The 15,914-nt window shown below is 37.0% G+C and overlaps 2 protein-coding genes across 3 annotated transcripts in view; one reads left to right on the forward strand and one right to left on the reverse strand.

Annotated features, from left to right (window-relative positions):
- LOC131434444 (dynein beta chain, ciliary) overlaps positions 1 to 1,039 on the forward strand; it is a 69,785-nt gene extending 68,746 nt beyond the window's left edge. For both annotated transcript variants that reach the window (XM_058601162.1, XM_058601161.1), the window contains 3 exons: positions 32 to 180; positions 550 to 682; positions 738 to 1,039. In XM_058601162.1, coding sequence (XP_058457145.1) covers positions 32 to 180; positions 550 to 682; positions 738 to 899 — 444 coding nt within the window. In that variant the 3' untranslated portion in view covers positions 900 to 1,039. The remainder of the gene's footprint in view (positions 1 to 31; positions 181 to 549; positions 683 to 737) is intronic.
- Positions 1,040 to 12,731: 11,692 nt separating this feature from the next.
- Positions 12,732 to 15,353, reverse strand: LOC131438103 (zinc finger protein 572-like). The gene is made up of 2 exons (XM_058607911.1): positions 13,633 to 15,353; positions 12,732 to 13,571 (listed from the first exon to the last, which is right to left on the reverse strand). The coding sequence occupies exons 1-2, from the start codon at positions 15,028 to 15,030 to the stop codon at positions 12,783 to 12,785; spliced, it is 2,187 nt and encodes a 728-aa protein (XP_058463894.1). The 5' UTR covers positions 15,031 to 15,353; the 3' UTR covers positions 12,732 to 12,782.
- Between the last annotated feature and the right edge of the window lie 561 nt (positions 15,354 to 15,914).

The raw sequence follows: 15,914 nt of genomic DNA on the forward strand, positions 1-15,914 counted from the left end.
GATTCTATCTATTCACAACCTCCACTTTCAGCTTCCAACATCGGTTTGGCTTGCAGGATTTTTCAACCCACAGTCATTGTTGACTGCCATCATGCAGTCGACTGCACGGAAGAATGAACTTCCTCTCGACAAAATGTGTCTGCATTGTGATGTCACCAAGAAGCAAAAGGATGATTTTACGTATGTATTGACTCATGCTTTGAAGACTTTTATACAACTTGTGCTACTTACCAGCAGCCGGGTTGGTGGTTCAATGCATAGGGTACTGGTCTTACAAACCAGTTGTCGTATGTTCGAGCCCCGACCTGGAAGGATTCGTAGTGTCAGTAGGATCGTAGCACCAGCCATGCAATGGTTCTGTACACTCTGAATCGGCTGCGAAGTCTGTTGAAACAGAAGGTCAAATTCCACTACAGGAATGTAATACCAAGGCTACTTACCAGCCAATATAAAATTATAAAAGGTTGTTTTTACCCTTGATAAAAAACAAAAACACAAATTTATTTACTAACAAATTAATGCTATTAATGAATGAATATTCTACCACAGAGCTGGACCCAGAGAAGGAGCATATGTACACGGAATTTTTATGGAAGGAGCTCGATGGGATATCTCACAAGGAATAATTATGGAGTCCAAACTAAAAGAATTGTATCCTCAAATGCCAGTCATAAACATTAGGGTAGGAATTAAATGTTTTTGACTGGAAATAACACTGCATTTCTCCTTTTTTTCAGGCTCTTACCCAAGATAAACAAGATCTTCGTAACATGTATGAGTGTCCGGTTTATAAAACTAGGACTCGAGGACCAACCTATATTTGGACATTTAACCTGAAGACGAAAGATAAACCGGCCAAATGGACACTAGCCGGTGTTGCACTATTGTTACAAGTTTAATTATGTAGTTTTTTGAAATGTTGGAGAATTTGTTAGAATCTCGACGCCCGTCAGTAAGCATAGTAATGAACAGGACATTCACAATAAAAATTGAGCGTTACACACAACCCAAGTCACGAAAAGTTTTTTCTAAACTTGAACCCTCTCCTCGTACGTCACCATTGATTTTCAAACTCCTCTGAGGAATTATGTAACATGTTTTCTTCTTCCATTTCCTGCCTCCGCTCTTTGATGCAAATTCTTCTGCTGGTGCGATGATACCATTTTAATAAACTTTTATATAATTCAACTCACAAACAATAGCATAATAGCAGTCTATTTATATTGTCGTTGATCTGTTCAGCCATTCATTTCTGAAAAACCTTCCTGAATAAGAAAAAGTTTTGTTCTGATCCGTCCTGAATGAAAATTTCTTTATTTGAACTCCCGTTCTTTCATAAAATAAGTTGGTATAATAATAAGGATTTCGAAGCCGTTGGTGCTTGGTCATCAGAAGTATGTATGTGTATGTGTTTCTATTTATAACAATGTAAACACGACAAATAAAATTGAAATAGCCATATAAAACATCATAAATGTTTCCCAAAAAAACTTCATTCCATCATTTTGTGACTAACACGGTGATATCGTCTGCATATCCCACACATATATCTTCTCCACAGACGCGTTCCAGTCGTTCTACGAGGGGGTTGAGGTAGATAACGAAGAGAAGCATCGACATCGAGTCTCGTAGTCGCACAGATCGTTCGATTTGGAATGGTTTGTGATAGACGTCCATTTCCGTGATTCGTGATTCCCATAGAGAGTAGGGTGCGACACAGAAACGAATGAGAGACACGATCGAAAGCATGATCGAGTTCGAACGAAATCAGTTTTCCTATTTGCCTTATCGTGATCAGCTGCGCTAACCGATCTTTTAGCGAAAGAGTTGCCTGGAAGATGGTTTTGCTACCGTTTGAGCATTTTTGTAACTCAAAACCCGATGATTTCGGAGAACGAGCTCTAATCGTGTTTTCATCACACGACTCAATATTTTATAGGCCACATTTAGTAGGCTGATCGGGCGATAGCCTCTCACTGTCTCATCGCTACCTCTCTTTTTCACTAAAACTATTACCCCTTCGGTAAATGTCGGTGGTAGATCACCAGTTAATGCTTCGTTTATTACGAAGAACAGCTCTCGGTATATCACATCGAACGCTCTCTGGTAAAATTCGATGGGTAGACCATCAAACCCTGAGGCCTTTCGTTTCGGGGATGTGCGGATGGCATTTTTGATTTCCTTGACTGTGATCTCGGTAGTTAGAGCAGCAATGTTTCGTTGAAGAAACGCTCTCTTTCGACTCGCACCGATGATCCTGAAGGCGCATAACTGTTGCAGAGGGTTGTATCCTGCACCCTTACTGTAATTAGACGACCATCCAGACTCTTCTCTACGTGAGAGAACTGTATGTGGTGTCTGAGCGCGATTGCCGTTCCCCTTCTTGCATGATCCACGTTACAAATGATGTTGAAACCAGGAAGCGAGAGCTGCTCACTCTCTACTTCTTGGAGAAATACGATATCAAGCTGCAGCATTCGGACAAATGTCCGAAGTGACTCTAGCTTCGTGGCGCTCGTGATATTGTTTATATTTATAGTAGCGAGGTTGTAACTGAAGTATTCAGCCATTACAACGGTAGATCGCCTTCTTCTCGCTTGTCATTCTCGTTCTCCACCCAAGGTTTTTTCCCCGTTGGGCGATGACGAAGTTGCCTTCTCGAGTTAGACGAACCAACCGACGAGTCTGTCTCGTTTCCGTCAGACTTGCTAAGCGTGTTTTTGTGAGCCACAGTTGCAGGCCAAACAAACCGAGTTCGGCTATACCCATTCCCAGTTACCGGTTCCGGTCGTAAACTTCAAACCAGAACCTATTTCATGTTTCCAGTGATGATCAAACCGAATTTTAAAAACTTAAGCAAAAAGTTACAGATTTTATAGCCTCATAAGCTGCTGTTCAATTTCATTCGAATCCTACTTCCGGTTTCGGAACTACAGGGTAAAGAATGTCAAAAAGGAAGATTAACCAAATTCTTCTAAATTTGGTTATTCAAAACTGATTCAATTTGTAGGTTATGATAGTTTATGCTCGAACAAACTCCAGTTTTTGTTCAAGATTCAATGAAAAGTTTAATAAAAATGCCTAACAATATTTATGAGAGTATGAGTAATACGAGGCACTATCACACCACTAGGTGGATTAAAACTGGTTTTTGCGTTTTATCTCGATGTAGAAATCTTAACCAATCGTGCTCTCCACTCCGCAATTCCAGAATTTTATGTTGTATCCTAATAAATTTTCTTGATTTCTGTGAGATATCTTTGAAAAATTCATGTGAGTTTCACTATGGGAGAGTTTTTAGAGCAAATTCAGCAGCTTGGAGTTAATAATAGGATCACCAGTTTTAGTTTTATTTATTCGAATAGTTCTACTGTTATTTTTTTAGATTTATCTCTTTTACCTTTCTCAAATAAAAGGGTTACATAGTCACACTGAAAACTAACTTTTAAACTTTTAGGTACCATTCGAATCAACTCGTCGAGATTATCAATTGTCTCTCTCTATTTCTCTCTCTCTCTCTTTGTGTGTCACTTTTCTCGGAGTGGGCTGAGCCGATTTTAACAAAATTAGATTTGAATTAAAGGTCTTAAAAAGCCATACAAAATTTTATCTTGATAGAACTTTCGGCTTCAAAATTACCGGGTGATAAGAATTTCAGGGGAAGTACCGGAAATAGGGGTTCGACATTACCAAGCGAAGCTCACTTCGACTTCTCAGAGATGTCTGAGTCGAAATTCACTTAGATTCAAATGAAGAGTTTCACGGTCCCATCAGGAATCAGGAATCAGAACAAATTGGCTCAAATGGCACGTTCCCCTTGATATATGGAGATTTGTGCCTTGCCATCAATTTGTTTTTAGCATCATTTTCCCGATATATAAGAGGGAAGGATTGAAAGGAAATGGTAAGGGTTGGACTAGGAGGATGGGAAAAATTGACGACACAAAAACACATAAAAGCAGAGGTAAATTCTGCACCCCTAAGGGATGCTGAACAATCTGCTGAGGATCACATTTAGTGGAAGCAGAAGGAAATTCTGAACCTCTACGAGGTCCCGAACAGTCTGCTGTTAATAAAACCTCCAACCCCCGAGAGGATTTAGAGATCTTACAAAAGCGACACCATTCTGCACTCTCGGAAGAATGCAGAACGACTCGCAGTATGTACGAGCAGAAGTAAATTCGGTACCCCCCAAAGGATGCCAAACAATCTGCTAAACCCTATTTAAGGTGAATACAGAAGGGATTCATTCACTCCAGGAAGAACGATGAACCCTTCTGACTATAGCTCCTTACCACATTGGGTGAGAAACGAGAGAATATCCTTCAATTTTAGCTCCGCATACACAGACTCAACCATGTATGGAGTTACATATCAGATGATATGAAGTACCATAATCGCATTTACACAAATCACACGAATAATACTCAGCACGTTGAATAGTAGCCATGTGATAATTTAGTTTGCAATGTCCAGTCAGAGCTCCGACCAGAATACTTCAATGATACTTGGAGAAATGCAGTAGACACTTTGACATTTTCAGATTTAAATCTGGTAGAAATGCTTTTGTCTGAGCGCAAGTTTGCAAGCTGCGCCAGTAGCTGGCATGTTTGGATGCAGCCCAAGAACGTATCTTGTGCTTTATCCAACTAGTTGAAAGTGGTAAAGCTGGTTCAGGACCAACGAAATCATTCGTTGCACCAGCTCTAGCCAACTCATCAGCCCATTCATTTCCAGTAATACCAGAATGGCCGGGTACCCATAAGAAGTAAACAGCATTTGAAATGCTGAGGTCTTCAATTTGAGTTCGACATGCGATCACTAGATTCGACCGTGAGTCATTCGAACTGAGTGCTTTTAAGGCTGCCTGACTGTCGGAACAAAAATAAATACGTTTACCACAGATCCTCTGCTGAAGTGCCGATTGTACTTCACACAGAATTGCGTAGATTTCTGCTTGGAACACAGTACAGTATCTACCAAGTGAATGAGACTGCTCCAGCCTCATTTCACGACAGTAGACACCAGCACCAGCACGACCATTCAACAGAGAACCGTCCGTAAAACAAACTATGTGTTCATCAAGTTGTCGTTCCAGACAACCAGACAACCATTCCTAACGAAGAGGATAGCTCACATTGAATGTTTTAAAAGGAAAACTGCATGTGAGAGTTAGGTCACTAGGAGCGAGTAAATACTCATCCCACGTAACCATTTGAGACCACAAGCGAGTGTGCTGGTAGCATAATCAAATGGGTTACTGTTCCAAAGCCCTGTAACCCTAAGACGGTATGCACAAGATAATGCTTCTTGTTTTAGGAACACATGTAGTGGTTTAATACACAGTAGCGCCTCTAGAGCAGCATTAGGAGTTGTCGTGAATGCTCCTGTCATCGCCATTAGGACCATCCTTTGGAGATGATTTAGCTTTGACTGAACTGTCGCGACTTCTCCTTTCTGCCACCATACAAGACATCCATATGCTAAAATTGGTCTAACAATAGTTGTGTAGATCCAATGAATATATCTGGGTTTGAGTCCCCATGATTTTCCAAAAGCTCGTCTGCATTGGCCGAAAGCCATGCAAGCTCCTTCAATCCTGAAGTCAATGTGAGCAGACCAATTCAGTTTTGAGTCAAGAATAACCCCGACGTATTTAACTTGATCGACCACAGTGACCTCTGAACCAAAGAACTGCAACGGACGAGCTCCTGTAATTATCCTACGATGAGTGAAAAGCACCATTTGATGTTTTGCCCGGATTTACAGATAATCCAACCTGACAACACCATTGTTCAACAGATCGCAGGGCTTGCTGCATTAAATCAAAGAGAGTGTTAATGCTTATACCGGTCATCAATATATGATAATCGTCGGCAAAACCATAAGTCGGAAATCCAAGGTTATTAAGTTTCCTTAACAAACCATCAGCGACTAGGTTCCATAAAAGTGGGGATAGTACACCACCTTGAGGAAAAACCCAAGATATTCCGTCCACGACTGCAATGTTTAACCTCCTGCAGCCATTCAGCCATCGGCACGGAAATACACCTTGACTTAGGAGTTCCTATTTTTGTGGCCTTTTACGACATGGAACAGGAAACCAGTGGATCAATTCTTGGTAAAAAATAATTCCGCCGAATACCACACGGCTTACCTGTTTGGTGGACTTATACCACCGGTACAGGTGGACCGTAGCGTTATTCTTAGCCAGTTGGGAAACCGCTACCGACACTACACGGCTATCTAGGCTGCTCAGAGAGGGAAGTTAACATTGATGGTCAACTTCCATGGATGGCCGAGCAGCCGGAGCCAAAATAATTTCTAAATTTTTTCCGATTCCGAAAGAACAAAATAATTATGCATTCATCTTAAAAACGTTTAGAGTGACAATGAAAAATATATAAAAAATCTTTTGAATTGTGCTCCAAACTAATCCGATTTGCGAACCGTTCTTGGTTTTAGCCATTAACGCTGACATCGACTATACTATACTTTTTCGTTGCATAGAAGCTGAGCAATGTATTCTAGAAACTGCTTTGAAGTTCGTTCGGTGTGGACAATTACTTTTAAAACGGGCTGCTTAGAATGTTATTCATGAACTTCGTAGGCTGCTTAAGCCAAATCAGTCCTCTTTATCCAAACTTCGGGTAGGGCTAACACCTAGAATGCGTTCGTCGCCCGGCAGTAATTTGGGAGAAAAAAGATCCTGCAATAGGAGAGAGCGGCTTTATTCAACTTTTCTTGTTATGCTGCAAATATCATAAAATTGTTGTGGTGTATTACCTGATGCTCATTACACCAAATTATTCGCACTTTATTAGGGGTTATACGTTTTCTACTAGGGAATCAAATTACTTGAAGATCTACGACGCTAAGGACATGCGCATGGGTTTGTCTGAGTGGGCTTATTATGGTCTCGATATCAATTATTCATCCGAGCTATTTTTAAATCGGTCACTCATTGTCACGAGTATTCAATCCAATCGAAAATGAAGGAATAACCCAAATAAGAACCAAATATGTTGTACTACATTTTTATAAAATGTCTCAAAACCAATCATCTTTATTTCAACAAGAAAACCATAATTTTTTGATTAGAATTAAAGACACTTTTAGATTTTTCGTTTGTATTTTTTTATAATAATTTTTTGACAAAAGAAAATCTTGTTTGATATAGAAAATATGGCTGCTTGAAACTACAAAACATGATAATCAATTTTACTCAGTGGGTTAGTTTATTTCAAGCGACATTTTGATAAAAACAACTAATATTTTACTTATTCGTTCCTGTCAATTTCTTGACAACCAATTTCACATTAAATTCAATTTGAAAAATTTGTTATAAATGAACGAATTTTAGATAAAGTGAAGAATTGTTGCGCCTAAAATTCGAAATCTTTTCTGTTGAAATAAATTACCTTAAATTTAGCTATTTCAATTAAGGCTAAGGCGTCTACTATGGGCTAGGCATGTCATAAGGATGTCGGACGATCTATAAATCATCCGTGTCTTAAGTGGCTGGCGACTAGCAGCCATGAACCGTGTTATGTGGAGACGTATGCTTGATACAGCAAAGGACACCCAAGGACTATAGCTGTTAGATAAAAGTAAAGGAACTAAGGCTTTTATTTTCTGAATTAATACATTTTTTAAGGAATAAAACGATTTGATTCAAACTTATTTACAAGGTAATATTTCATAGCACTTTTTTTCGATTTATATTCGTTTTAAAATTTCTAAAAGCAATTATTTTTAATTTTGGAATTTTTTTAGACATTTAGCCGTTTTGTCATTGCCGTTGCTAGACGATCGAATTATTCACATATCACTATCAATCTCTGGTTTTTTAAATTTTTATAGTATCCAACGATCCGGTGCTCCACCAGTCAAGATAGAAATCGAACATAAAATATTTTTTGTAACGAAAATAATGTTATGCAATTTTCTAAAATATTCCTAATTATCAATACATTCACTTCAACTGTAGAAAACCCTCTAGGAAATTAAAGAAGCAGAAAAAATTTTACTTATGAAAAGCGTACAAACTTTTATCCGCGGGAGATAAAAAATGCGGGAGAAATAAAATTATTACGATTCATTTAAACAGTAAACTTAATTGCATCATTTAACAAATAAGATCATAGATAAATTGAACCATCTGTTTCTTGATATAAAGATACAGCAGGATTGAATTAACAAGGACATTGCGGATGATATCAACTCAACTTTTGGTGACATGTAATAAATAGTTACACACTTCGATTTGTTCCCGAATCTCGGCAAAACATTGCCGAAATTTGAACAGCCGAGAGCTCGGCAAACATTAAAACAACAGAATTTCGCGGTATTTGCTTTTACCGAGGTTTTCGGTTTCGAGAAAACTTTAAATTACCGAGATCTTCGTCGCTTTTTAAAACAAATTACCGAAATTATCGGTGTTCAAGCATGTGAGCATTTTAGGTAATTAATTCAAATAAAATTCTAAATATAAAATAAACATTCCAGCTAAAATTCGTTATCATTGATTTATTTATTTCAACACTATGTTGGCTGTCGAACTAATAGGCTAGGAGATTTAAAATAAGCAAAAATATGTCGCATGAAGAAAATATTGCCAAACATAGGTATACGCCGTAGAATGGATGCACTTCCATGTTATTTACAATAGAGGACACAATTCGATTTTCTGCAGAAAATCAAATTTCGGCTACAACGAAACTAATGGCTCAGTAAAACATTGAATATTTAAAGAAATATATCATACCGGAGTCCGATCAATTTCATGCAGTAGATTAGCGTAGCGAAGATTCCCGTAAGAATGTTCTGGAGGATTTCTTGTCACGAATAATCGTCGAATATTGAACAATTTTGTTCACGAAACATATCGCTATATTCGGATTCAATTTCTATTTGCAACTAATTCCACATATGAACTCATGCACTTATTTACATCACTCAGTTTTGCACTGAAGAAAAATGGATACTTTGATGAATCACCGAATTTTGGTTGTCTAAAAGTTGTTCACCAAGATTTCGGTAAGTTGATATCACGCGTTTTTTTTAGAACGGGTAATAAGCCATTTTTAATATGAAGAGTTGGAGCCCCGTTGGACTAGTTTTACTGGAGAATTCCCGAAGTTTGTTCAACTTATTTTTCTAGACTGTGAACCATTTCGCGGTTAATTTAAACTTTTGGTTTAAATCTGACACTCGAGCGGTTATTTTGATGTTGTCGAAAATAACCCCGCTTAAAAGCATGGTTATTTTTGACTGATCGATGGTTATTTTCAGACACTGAAAAAAATCTTGCAAAGAAAATTCAAATATCAATTCTTTAGTCAAAATTATTTCCAGTGCAAAATAAGCCCAAATACCTTTACATCCGTCAAAGGCTATAGCAGGATAAGCATGTGGGAATTCATATTGTTATATCACATTCGTAAGGTCATAGACTGGAAACAATTTTCTCAAAGTTTCAACCCTTTAACTGCCATATTGACGGAGCTAGGGTGGTTCTATTGATTTTTATTTTATTTGATTTTTGAAGAAACTGCTCCTCCGAAAAATTTGAAAAAAATCAGGTATGTTTAAGTCATTATGGAGATGCTTTACAACTTTTTTCAAAATCTTTGAATATGTATTTCTTTCCTTAAAAAAATACTAGAAAATTTTGAAACAGATTTTTTCCCTCTTCCAATTTTTGCACCACCCTTGATTTTTTAGAGATAAATAAAGAATTTTTGAACATGTTAAAGTGGTATGCTTTCATATTTTTTTAAAATGTGGACGACCAAAATATTTGATTTTTTCTACAAAATAAAAGTCGACCATGCGTTCCCATCAAATTCTGAGCGGAGGAAACGCATGGTGCTTTGTTCTAGTAGTTTATGCAACTCAAGCGCAGGGCTTAGAAATCAAAGTAACGAAAAGGAACCTTTGCATAATACATACACGATCATACTTCGGGTACAACCGAGAAAGTTACAAAGCGAGAGCTTACTGGTATGTGGTTCATATATGAATGGTAGTAATATATGAAGGTCGCGAGTATCACACATATAAAATTCGGTTACGGCAGTCAAGAACTAGAGCGGGTCGGCGAATGACCAGAAACGGTTAAAGTCGCTAATAAAATAAAACAAAACAAACAAACTAGAGCGGGTGTCAGTTTTTTACGTGTTGCCGATGAAAGAATAATGAAAGGAAGAATGAAAATTTCATTACAGTGTCAAAAGTTATCATAAAAATACCACGCGTTTTTTTTTATAACGGCCAATAAGCCATACATCAACATTCACTTTGAAGAGTAATTTCGAATGACTCGGCACTCGCTGAGAGTAAGTCATAATAGTAAACGGCAGGAAAAAGTTTTCTCTTTCGTCTGGTCTCAAATTTAATATTCTATCTTTCATAGCTCGCTTGCAATTTCTTTCGAAAATGGAAGTTGACAGGTGGCTTATTGGCCGTTCTCAAAAAAAACGCATGATATGTTATCGAGGGATGTATATAGTTTTCTGGAAAAATGTATGATAAAGATAAAGTTGGAGTTTTGTGTTTGAAAACGTCAATCGAATATCTTTATGATGGTTTTCATGGTTTGTAGACTGAGAGCGCTATATATTTTTATATTTATTCTAAAATTTGAAACAACAACAGTTATAAAAAAAATAATGATGCGTTATTTTTCGTTTTTGAGTTATAACCTTTGCATAATTTCAAGTCAAGCATTTATCGAACATGTCTATTAATTTCTTCACAAAAAAGCTATTCGGGCCCGTAATAAGTCTCATTTTTAAGAGCTTACAAGTGCTATGTCGAGTACACTCCAAATTCGACTGGATATTTGGGAATCCAGCGCCGTTGTCGTGAATGCGCTATTGGCAATAGAACAACTGTTGGTTGCTGTTCACACGAGGCCGCCATTATTCACTACATTTCCTTATGCTCGGTTTTTATCCAGAATTGTGAGACCGGCGGAAATATTGTCAGAAATGCTTAAGTCCATAGAATAAACGAAAACAATCAGAGAGAAAATGTGTGCTTTCAAATAGCAATGTATTTTTATAACAATTTTTATCCCATTTCCTATTTAAAAGAAAAATACAGTAAATAATTCTAAGAAATTTTTTTGGTGACCCTTCTTACATGAAACTTCTTAATCATTTCATGAAGACAATTGAAGTTTCAATTTAATAATTGACCCTTTTGAGTCTTAGTTCTGACTCCTACTGCGTCCATTAGTTCATCCAATAGCAAAATTTTATTAAAAATGATGTGCTGAAAAAAAAGGTCCAAATAGGTTATGAAATCAACAACAAAATGTATAAAAATTTCTGCTTATTTTATAATTTATAGCAGTTAATCGTTTGGTTCAAATAACATGATATTTAAAAAATAAGAGGAATATGCTTTATTAAACTCAAATTGTTGTGACTATATTAGTATTATATTAGGATAAGAATTGTATGTAAAAGTTATGCTACGGCGAAGAACAACTTATGTAAATTGCCTTAAGAAATAAACGTATTTATGGAAAAACAATTCTAAGAAATTGATTCCAACCTTGGCCACTTCTGTTTGACACCAATATAGAAAAGAAAAATTGAATTCACTGTTGTTTCAACTCGCTATGTATTTAGTGAAATGTACAGAGCTGGCAAAAAGGAAACCGCGTTGTACGAGACCCCACAGTGCAAAACGATTTGTCCATTCCATGAAACACTATCGAATCATCGAATTGTACACAGTCACCTGCTCTAGTTCTTGACTGCCGTAACCGAATTTCATATGTGGGATACTCGCGACGTTGACTACCATACTACCAATTTTTTTCAATTTTTCGGAGGAGCAGTTTCTTCAAAAATCAAATAAAATAAAAATCAATAGAACCACTCTAGCTCCGTCAATATGGCAGTTAAAGGGTTGAAACTTTGTGAAAATTGTTTCCAGTCTATGACCTTTCGAATGTGGTATAACAATATGAATTCCCTTTGGGGGCAGATTTCACATGCTTATCCTGCTATAGCCTTTATTCAGTTTCATCTGGATCTGACTTCCAGTGCCGGAACGACAAGGTGAAAGAATTCTAAATTTGGAACAGAACTGTTTTCTTCTTTTCAATGAAAAGTTTTTTTTTCTAAGAATCCCTTAGTAATATTTACGAAAATTTGAGTAATATAAGAACAGCATCATCACTCTACTAGATAGATTAAAGGGGCTTCTGTCTGGCGGGGTCAGAATCATGTCATTGCGGAATTTTTCTCAGTCTCTAGGCAAGGTTTATTTATAATATATAATTTTTTTCAATATCGAATACAAAAAAGAGGAGGCTTCTCTAAATAGCGATCTATGGTATCGGCTCCAGTAATCATCTCATCTGTGATATCTGCTGTTTCTATTCGATGGATTGACCTTAAGGGTAAGATGAAAATATGTGCTTTTGTTTCCAGTTTTCGCGTCGCTATAGCAGCAGTATTGAACAATTTTTGAACTATTTTCGGTATTGCTTCTTTGAGCCGAAGCAGATATTTTATCCGATTTTATCACAATTCGTTGATTAAAAGTTAAGTATTCGGCAATGAGATGACTATTGGTACAAAAGCCATATTCGATGGTGTTTAATTCATTTAAATGAAATTCATTTTTCTTTCCCTAAATTAATCGAATGATTGGGCTTCTTTTCTCTATCCGTAAGTTAAATAACCTCATTAAAAAAAAGAATATACTACTTGGAAGATGTCAATTTAATTGATTCCGTGTAAAATTTTGAAATATATCACTTAGATTACAATATCGTTGTGAGATTCGTTGGTTTCATCATCAGCCAAAATTATTTCATGCTTTAATACAGCATTGGTGTTTTTAATCTGCTCCGTGGTCTCGTCACACTGTGCTGCTCGTTGCTCACGTTCAGAGAGTGAATGTGTTCGGGAATGTGCCGTCAAATGCGTTAGTCGACTGAACCGACGATCGCAAATATCACACGCAAATTGCTTCTCGGTCAAGTGAACTTTACGATGCCCATAATACGTGGACGACGTTTGAAATCGTTTCGAACAGATCTCACATTTGTAGGGCCTATTACCAGTGTGAGTGTTTTCATGATCCATGAAATCTCTTCGTTGTCCTATTTGAAGACCACAGTAACTGCACTGATACGGTTTCCGGTGTTTTCTCATATGAGAATGGTAATCAGTTCTAGCTGTCATACGTTTATCACAGATTTTACACTGGTAGTCTTTAGTTTCAGTAACTTTCGAAACTCTTCGAAGGGGTTTTCTTTTAGTTGCCTTGACGTCCGCAGAATCATGGCAAAGCATATGCCGAGCTAGATCAGTATTTAGCCGAAAACGCTCTTCGCAAACAGTGCAAACAAATGGATTCTCTTTGAAGTGATACCGTCGTTTGTGCGCAACGAGATTTGAAACTCGGTTAAATTTTGCATCACAGAAAGGACATTGATTTGGTTTTTCCTTGGTATGTACTCGCATATGTAATTTCAACTCATAACTAGATGAAAGAGCTTTTTCGCAAATCTGACACCTCATCCTTTCCGGTTCAACATGAACCTAAATAAAGATATAAATCTATAATATTGTACTACATTTGCTATCATTCTGCACTCATTACCTTTCTATGATGCTGATAACCTCGAATAGATTTCGACGTCTTTCCACAAATATCGCATGTCAATGGTCCTTTGTTGCTATGAAGATTCCGCTCATGTAGCAATCTCGTTCCGTAACTGGAAAATCTTACATCACAATTTCGGCATTTCAACGGTTTCAAGTGCATCAGAAAATGCTTATTCAGTGATGCAAGAGTTTTTAAAGTCACATTCTCAGACACACATTGTTTACAATTATACGGCAGCATGCTAATATGTTCGGGAAGATGATGCTCGAGTTCATCGCTAGTTTCATGTTCTGTATTACAAATGAAACAATTATATTGCACGTTTCTCAAATATTTCAATGTGTCACGGACAGTTTTTCGTTCTAATCGTTCTTCAAATGTTAGCGGCCGCTGTTTAAAGGACCCAAGCGGATTTCTTCGGGGCCGAAAATCCGAATCATCCATCATTGTAGACTCATTATTGTCATCTATAGTTAGAAATTCTATGTTCTCTTGTGAGTCGAAATTCTCTTCTATTTCCAACTTGATAGTTTTCGAAGACTCGTTTGTATTGTCTATTGTGTCAATGACAAAACGATCGCCAGTGGAACTATCAAGCACAGCTGATTCCCCGTCCATTTCAGTGGTATTTTCTGGTACAGGAAGAGAATTATTATCTCTGTCTCGTGAGTATATGGTTTTATCATACTTTTGCAAAATAGTTTCAAATTGGGACCATCGACATATTTTCATTTCGTGTCCTAGAATCCATCTCAAGGCATCATCAGCTTGCTTTACCTCTCCAATGAAAAGACTCATTTTCATATCCTCGAAAATTTTTATACTATTCTCGATCCGTATGGCTTGATTTTCATCCCCTTCATCAATATTATAAATGTAGAAAATATCATTATTTCGATGATAATACCAATTTGTCAAATTGTCACACTCCGCAATGCGTCTATTGAAACTTTCAAAATCGATGATCAACTCATTCATTAGATCTTCGACAGGAGTCACATAATCTTCGACAGGAGTCACATAATCTTCGGCAAGCTCTTTGCAATCTAATTTATCTTCGGACATTTCCGTTCTACACTTTTTCGGTCTACCGCGTTTGACAACCACCGAACCAGTATTCTTTAATATTAATCCAAATATACTTGGCACAGCTTCTAACTTTAATTTCGCTGGTTTGTCGTATTTTAAAATATCTTCCGGGTGAAAATGATTGATACACACACTGGCTGTTCTACCAGGATTCCAACTGTCGTCTTTTTTTACAGCGTGTATCCAACGCTTTCGAAGTTCTGGATCGTCGGGGAATTTGAAAGTACTGATAGGGTTTTGTCCATTACGCAGAGCAGCGTCGTAATTCGAGGTACAATCAGGAACGCAACATTTGCGGACCATTTTAAAACGTAATTCAAAAAATTTTCAACTAGTTTACCTTACGATAATCAACCAGAATAAATGGGAATTTTTGTAAACATTTTTGAATATTAATTCTGTATAAAATTTTCAAAACGACGTATGCAACAATGAAAGTTTCTCTTTGTTTACTTTCTCTTTCGATTATTGCGAAATATTCCTGGTGTTTTCGGCAATTTCTCCAAAGCAGATTAAAAGATGATATCTTTAGTTATTATTATCGGTAAATAATTGTAGAGAAGGATTGCTAAGAGTGCCGTAATAATCAAAAGAGAACGTAAACAAAGAAAATCTCTCATTTTTTTTTCTCTCTGATGGCTCAGACCTACTGGTCCATATTAGCCAAGTGTGTCAAGTGATGGGATTTGTCAATTGACATACGAATTCGCAGTACTGTTTTGATTTCTCTCTTGTTTGCGTGTTCTATTTTGGCATATAGCCTCTGTGGAGCTGTATGTACTTGTTCGGTGTAAATTGTTTGCTACTTTCGCGGGGATTTCTCAAACATTAATACCAATCTCTTTTACGAAGTCGGCGATTTGGCGGTATTCATCATTTTTTTTATTTTTTAGGACATCAATGAGTTTGTTCTTTTTGGCCAGTATCGGATAACAACACCTGTATCGATTGTATTTTGGACAGTTGTGAAGAATATGGATAATATTTTCTTGTACGTCACATTCGTCGCAGTTCTCTGTTTGTGTCAATTTCCATTTATATAGTCTGTCTTTGGTAGCTGTATGGAATGTTCTTAATCTCCCCATAGTGATTGTTTGTGTCGTGGACATTTTCATTGAAGAAAACCAAGGCCTAGTTTTTACTTTTTCCATTATTTGGAAGTGTTCTTTACCTTTATCTTGAGATAG

Source organism: Malaya genurostris, chromosome 3, assembly GCF_030247185.1.
Source record: "Malaya genurostris strain Urasoe2022 chromosome 3, Malgen_1.1, whole genome shotgun sequence".
In the NCBI taxonomy this organism is placed as follows: domain Eukaryota; kingdom Metazoa; phylum Arthropoda; class Insecta; order Diptera; family Culicidae; genus Malaya; species Malaya genurostris.